Source organism: Poecilia latipinna, unplaced genomic scaffold (assembly GCF_001443285.1).
Source record: "Poecilia latipinna isolate Pla-1442-1.1 unplaced genomic scaffold, P_latipinna-1.0 Scaffold54, whole genome shotgun sequence".
Classification (NCBI taxonomy): domain Eukaryota; kingdom Metazoa; phylum Chordata; class Actinopteri; order Cyprinodontiformes; family Poeciliidae; genus Poecilia; species Poecilia latipinna.
Genome location: NW_015112670.1, coordinates 199,488 through 206,249, shown reverse-complemented (window position 1 = coordinate 206,249; position 6,762 = coordinate 199,488). Strand labels below are relative to the sequence as shown.

The 6,762-nt window shown below is 40.1% G+C and overlaps 1 protein-coding gene across 1 annotated transcript; it reads right to left on the bottom strand.

Annotated features, from left to right (window-relative positions):
• Window positions 1–1,251: 1,251 nt before the first annotated feature.
• LOC106960023 (oocyte zinc finger protein XlCOF6) lies at window positions 1,252–6,373 on the bottom strand. Its single transcript, XM_015052933.1, has 2 exons — window positions 5,491–6,373; window positions 1,252–2,992 (listed from the first exon to the last, which is right to left on the bottom strand). Exons 1-2 carry the CDS (start codon window positions 5,963–5,965, stop codon window positions 1,611–1,613), a joined length of 1,857 nt encoding a protein of 618 aa, XP_014908419.1. The 5' UTR covers window positions 5,966–6,373; the 3' UTR covers window positions 1,252–1,610.
• Window positions 6,374–6,762: the final 389 nt, after the last annotated feature.

The following is a 6,762-nucleotide window of genomic DNA, read 5'->3' as shown; positions in this document are numbered from 1 at the left end:
CTTTGAATCTTTTTACTATACTAGCTGACAATAAAATTAAGAATACACTGTCGCATAATGGCTATTTTCAGAATACATAAATATGCTGAACACCTTTAGATTTGTGTACACAACCAGCTAAGGAACAAGTTAATGCAAATCTAAAATAACATTATAGCTTCCCAACACAACTGGAGTATCATTATTTACACGTTTTGGGAAAACACATTTTACGAGGCAGAACCATTACTGACAAGTTTTTAATACTTGGTATAAAAACAACATATTTTTGCTTATTTACATAGCATCCTAAATGCAACAGTTAGGGCCGTATACATTAATTTCAATGAAAAGTGTGGGCAAAGCATGCTAATGTATACTTTACCTCTTTAAAACAGAACTGTGTTTGGTAACATTTATTTAGGCATCCACGACTTCCTGATTAGATAAAGTAGAAACATGAGATTACAGAAAAACTGTTTTTCTTCAAAACAGGAAAAAAAAAACTCTTCAAATAAGGGTAATGTGTTGATTTTGATGAATCAATAGCTGCAAGGAAATGGCTGCTTGCCTAAAGTTAATATCTCCAGTCAATGATGATTAAAAAGCTTAAGTCTGAAGGACTGTAACAGGACCAAATGTTATCATTTCACCACATACAGTGAGGATGATTGTAGTGGAAGTAAGAAAAAGATCATTTTGGGTTATCCTCGTGTTCTGTTGTTGCTCCTGTCTCATTTTGTTTCCAATGCTCATTGTGTCGTTAACCTTTGCCAGTCTCCCTCTCTTACCTCAAACCTTGTCGGGTCGTCCCAGCTGCTTCCACTTTGGGAATCAGTCCGATCAGCTGATCAAGGGATCAGTAATCACTCTCCAAGCAGAAAACCCTCCATGACAATGCAAAACTTTGTAAGTTCCCCTTTGGTATGCTTTTCCAGCCTTTCCCAAAAATACATTTTCCTTTGTACCTCAACCTGCCTACGTGAAGTATTGCTGCAAGAAAATATTAATTTACTTGAAGGCTTTTTAGCAAGGGTGCTAATGAATGTAAATGGCACTTTTTATTGTTTTACACATGACCTGTGAACATAATCACTTTGTGGTTAAATTGCCAACAAAATAACAAATAATAACAATCTTGTGCTTACCTTTAAAGGGATGTTTTCTTTGTTAATGTGAATTTGCTCTTTCGGCTTACTAGAAATAACCAGCTTTTGTTGATTCCCACAATTATTTGCAGATGCAAATGTCAAGCAGTAAAATGACACAGGGTTCATGCATTTAATGAATAATTTATTTTACCTTTACACATATTTCAACTGACAAAACAACCAATCCGAACATCCTAAAGAGCTCTATTTCCACAAGCCTTTTTTTAAAATAGTGTCTTACAAAACATCTTCAGAACCACTCCGGACAAAGAACAGACGAGGCTCGAGGCGGTTCTGTGAAAAGTGTCATGCATTGGGGTTAGTTATTTCAATTATTCCTAGAGTTTTCAGAGTCTTACAGTGTTTAATAAATAATTACTTAAAAACAAGTTAAATCTTTCTCACATTTATCAAAATGTAGTGTTAGATTGTGTGCAGATCACATCATGATCATCTCATATGCGTCTTCCTCATAAGAGCTCAGCGACATTTAGCAACATGTCCAGAAAGGTGGTGAGAGCGTGCAAACCTGCGGAGGCAGTTGGGGCAAGAGTACGGCTTTTCCCCCGTGTGAGTTAACATGTGCGTTTTCAAATGACCCGACAAACGGAAGCTTTTGCCGCAGTCTTTGCATGTGTAGGGGCGCAGATTAGTGTGACTCCTCCTGTGCTTGCCCAGGTCGCCGGAGGACGTATAGCAGCGGTGGCACTCGGGACATTCGAAGGGTTTCTCCCCAGAGTGGATCCTCTTGTGCTTCACCAAGTCACCGGACTGAATGAAACTCTTGTCGCATTCGTTGCATTTGTAGGGTCTCTCGCCAGTGTGGGTGCGTTGGTGGTTCCTCAGATGCGAGAGGCGAATGAACCTGTTGCCGCACACCGTGCAGTGGTAAGGCCTCTCTCCGGTGTGTGTCCGTAGGTGGACTTTTAAAGCTCCCAGATCTCTGATCTCCAGCCCACACTCCCCACACTGGTGAGCTTTCTCGTTGTTGTGAAGCTTGGAGTGAACCCTCAGGTTCCTCCGAGTGTTAAAGCTCTTTCCACACACGTTGCAGTGGAAAGGCCTCTCATTGGAATGCGTCCTCACATGAAGATCGAGGCTGGACTTAAATCCAAACTCCTTCCCGCACTCAGGGCAGGAGTACTCCTTCTTCCCCGAGTGTGTGGTTAAGTGGGACTTAAGGTGATGTGACCTTATGAACGCTTTGCCACAGACATCACATTTAAACGGCTTGTCTCCTAGGTGTATTTTCATGTGTTGGCGCCAGCTGCTGCGCTCCCCAAACCTCCTCCCACAGTCCTTGCAGACAAACGGCCGGTCCCCCGTGTGGGTCCGCATGTGGTCCCCCAGACTCTGGGGCGTGCGCAGCTTTTTGCCACACTCTGGACAAGGCAAGCCGGTATCTAGACAGATCGGCTTATCCTCAGATTCAACGTTTGGTTCGTGACACATATGGCGACCTTGGCCCCAGGTGGCCTTGAAACTCTTCCCGCAATCGGCGCAACTGAGGTGGCCCCCTCGGATGACTACAGACATGTTGTGCCAGCGGGTGCAGTGGTTCTTCAGGTTCTTCAGGTACTGGAAGCTACGCGCACACGTCGGACATGGATGAAGCCTGCGGGGGGGAGCCGAGGGGTGGGCCTCGCGCATGTGGATGCTGAGGTGAACTTTAGATTTAAAGTTGCAGCTGCAGATGGCGCAGGTGTGTTTAAGGTTGAAGCTTAGGGTGTGGTTTGGAAGGCTCTTTTTGAGGTTAGCAAGATACTCTTTCTGATGGACCCACTTCACATGTTTCTCTAAATAATCCAAGTCAGTAAAGGAGACAGTGCAGTGGGGACATGGAAAAAACTCAGAAGACAGCTCTAAGGAGAGACAAACACAGACAGGAAAGTGTGTTACATGATGAATTGAGAGAAAACCAAAAAGGAAACTGAGAACCAGCGCTCACTATATATCTTCAGTTTATTGCAGGAAATAAGGAAATAATACAGGAAATCCTTATTGCCTGCAGACATGCACTAGGTGCTGGTTCTCAGTGTGTTCAACCGCTTTATTGCCTGTGCAACTAAAATTATAGCTTACTAAATGTACCTTTGATCTGAGACATTGAAGTTTGACAAAAAAATAACAACAAAAAAAGAGGTTTTTTTTATATCTGTAATATCAAAAATAAAGCAGCTGAAATAATTGTTTTGCGAAACGTATACCCTGAGCTGACATCACATATTAATTCTAGTGAATCTAACAAACCCAAAATAAAATTCAGCTAAATAAGCAGGATTTTCTTGGCATTTTTATAAAAAATATCAAGGATTTCACTATTTTAGGTAGATATTTGAGATTTCAAGACAACTCAGGGAAAGAATGGGGTACTGCATGAAAAACCATGTTAAAAATGTCATAATATTTGATTCGAGTTGTTCTAATGCGTATTGGCAATGAAGCTGGGTGAAGTATTTCTGAAGCTCTAGGAGCTGGCAAGAACTTAACTTGCACAATAAACAGCTTTATTGATGAGGTTTTATGTGTTTTTATTGATATATTAACCTGCTACCATCATAGAAAAACAACTGCAACCCGTTGGACTGACTGTGAACCTGCAGTGCTGAACTCTGCCATAATGAAGTGCTGTGTAAGTCTAGTCATGGGCAACACTAAACCCAGCCAGAGACGTTATCCTTCCAGTCCAAAGAACCCAAAAATAAATAAAAAATACTCACACCTGCTAATGGACTTACACTAGGTTAAACATTTACAGCTCAGACTAGGAGTAAAATATTGATCCTTAACTGGACTTTAGACTTTTTGAATGAATAAGTTGTTAATGTCAGCAGTAAAATCAAACAAACTCCAGGGACCCCTCAAGTGCTCATTCCTCAATCTTGTGACACATGGCTGTACTGTCAAATTCAGCACAAACAGGAAGCCCACTTTGACTGGTGATGATACTACGGTGGGGGGATTTGATAACCTCCTAATGCCACCGAAACAAGAAATCTGACTCAGAAAGAAATGGTTGAATGTTTTCCCTCCTACACTAAAGGTCATAACCTCTAAACACCACACAACTGGCATGAAGGTTGAACAAAGGATGTAGGGATGACAGCTGTATGTCAGCCAGAGAAAACATTCAAGGAATATTTGTTTCATTTTCCCTCATGTCACTTTTTTCATCAGACTATGTTTAACCAGTTTGTTAAAGTCTTGTGTCAACCTCGCTGAGCTTTGCTGTAATTTAACAATTTCCAACAGTTTTTCCAAAGCTCTACCTCTTATGAATCATATATTTATGGGAAATTAAAAACACATTTTTTTTTTATGTTTGTATTTTCCAACAAAAAACTTTAGAAAAAAACAGGTAACATCCTCATGTGGTGGAACTGTAATTATTAAAACAATCAGCAACAATGCCTTGCAAAAGCATTAACACTCCTTGATTTTTTTATTTTATTTTTTCACATTTTGTTATTTGATAACCAAAAACCTGAATGTATTTGACTGGGATTTTATGTGAAAGACAAACAAAAAGTAAAGCATAGTTATGAAAAGTTAAGTAGGAAAAATAATATTTATTTTGCGTCATGTATTACAAAAGACACTGATGACGGGAAAAATGTTCATGTTAAAGTTAATCAGTCAAATCACAAATATTTTTTCTATAAATAGAACTCATCCAGTTATGTCAATTACAGTAAGTACCGTAAAACTGCACATAATTCCATTCAGTTTGATTTTAAAATGTACTTATTCAACTAACATTAAAATAAACATTTTCAAGCAATAAAAATGATCCAAACTGTCAGGTTTTAGATTTTATTTCCATCATAATTTACATTTTTGTACCCCCAAAATAAACAAAACATACAATTACCCATCCTTACTGTGAAACCTACCACCACACTGTTGTCCACTCTCACTGGTTAGGCAAAGAGAAGCAGCCTAAGAGACCCCATGCTAATTGGGGAGGAGCTGCAGATGTCTACAGCTCAGGTGGGAAAGTACCAGAAATCTATCCTTTGTGAGCAGAGAAAAAATAATAATGCACCTTTAACACACCATCCCACAGTTAATTGAAGGTTATTGAATCAGTCCTGCACTTTTCTTTGCTGTGTTAGCTTAGGTTTGTTACCCATTCAGAGACAACAAAGCAAATATAAATGCACACCATATCTTTTTATTGATAACTTTTAAAATTATATTGTAGGGCTTCCACCTCACAATAATGTACTAATCTGCGTTGGTTTATTATATAAAATTTCAGTCTCAGTTCTATTGTGGAGTGTGAATAATTTTGCAAGGCGCTTCAGATTTTATTGGCAACATGAAACAACAGTATTTCTCTTTTCCAGTGACAATATACCTGTGCAGACCCCCTCTCCCTCCTCAAACTCCTCCTGGATGTTCCCCGGATCGTCGTCGTCGTCTTCTTCTTCTTCTTCTTCTTCTTCACCCTCCTCTTCACTCTCCCTCTCCTCCTTAAACCACGACTCTGTCTCCTCCTTGACAGGAGCTCCATCGGAATCGCAATCAAAAGGGAGGTCAAAGTCAGACTCAACTTTGACGTGTCCCTCATCCGGATGGTAACCATCGCTGACATTGTCAGGCTCATTGTCCAAACAGCTCGATGTGTCCTCACAGAAATCCTCACCGATTTCCAGCAGATGAGGTTCCTCCTTTATCAAAACGTTCAGATCACATCCATTAGTAGTGTGTTCTTCATTAGAGTCTTCATCTTCCTCAGCGGATGAGGTCTGCTGCTCTGAGTCAGACTCTTTTTTGACTGTGATTACATTGTACTCTTCTTCTTCCATCTCTTTCATCATGGCAGACTTCATCTTCTTCTTAGCACCAAAAGCATCTCATTTTGTCTTCGTGGTGATTGCCCTTGGCAACAAGGACAGTTACATACAAAAAAATAAAAATAAATAAAAAAATAGGCTAAATGAAACTGTAAACAAGCGCAGTCGGCTGCTGCTGTGATTTGCTAGCAACCGTTAGCATCAAAGCTAAGCTACACAATCAGTGAATTGACCGCAGTGGCACAGCTTTGCTGCGGCTGCCACTGTGGTCTGCGTTTTCTCAGCTCTAAAGACGACACGTACAGTCGATAAATAAATAAAGATTAAGGAGAGTCCTTTTTGTGAGGTTATACAAGCTGGCCCCCACCGCTTATAGGTTACATTAGTGTTATAGCGAGCAGCGAATACATAGCAACACAGGAAGAGCTGCAGCTACTTCCTTTGTAACCAAACAGGTCAGGCCAATGAGTGCTCCCAGTCTAATTAAAGAGACAATAGCATCCATCTATCTATGGACAGCAAAAATGTAGACAGTAATGGTCTTGTCAAAAACCAAACATGCAAGAAAACTGCTATGGGGATGTCTTTCCTTTTCTACATGGCTTTCAAAATGTTTACATGGCTTATTTTTTGTAAGCCATGTAAGGTCATACACCCATATTTTAGGGCTATGACCTCTCATACCCCTAAAATAAGAGCAACTGTCAAAAGCCAACTAGTAAAATACACTGCTCAAAAAAATAAAGGGAACACTCAAATGACACATCCTAGATCTGAATGAATGAAATATTCTCATTGAATACTTTGTTCTGTACAAAGTTGAATGTGCTGAC

Coding starts and splice junctions, on each gene's coding strand:
- LOC106960023 (XM_015052933.1), bottom strand. CDS start 5,965: ATGAAGTCTGCCATGATGAAAGAGATGGAAGAAGAAGAGTACAATGTA. Junction 2,993..5,490: donor GGGAGAGGGGGTCTGCACAG/GTATATTGTCAC, acceptor GTCTCTCCTTAG/AGCTGTCTTCTGAGTTTTTT.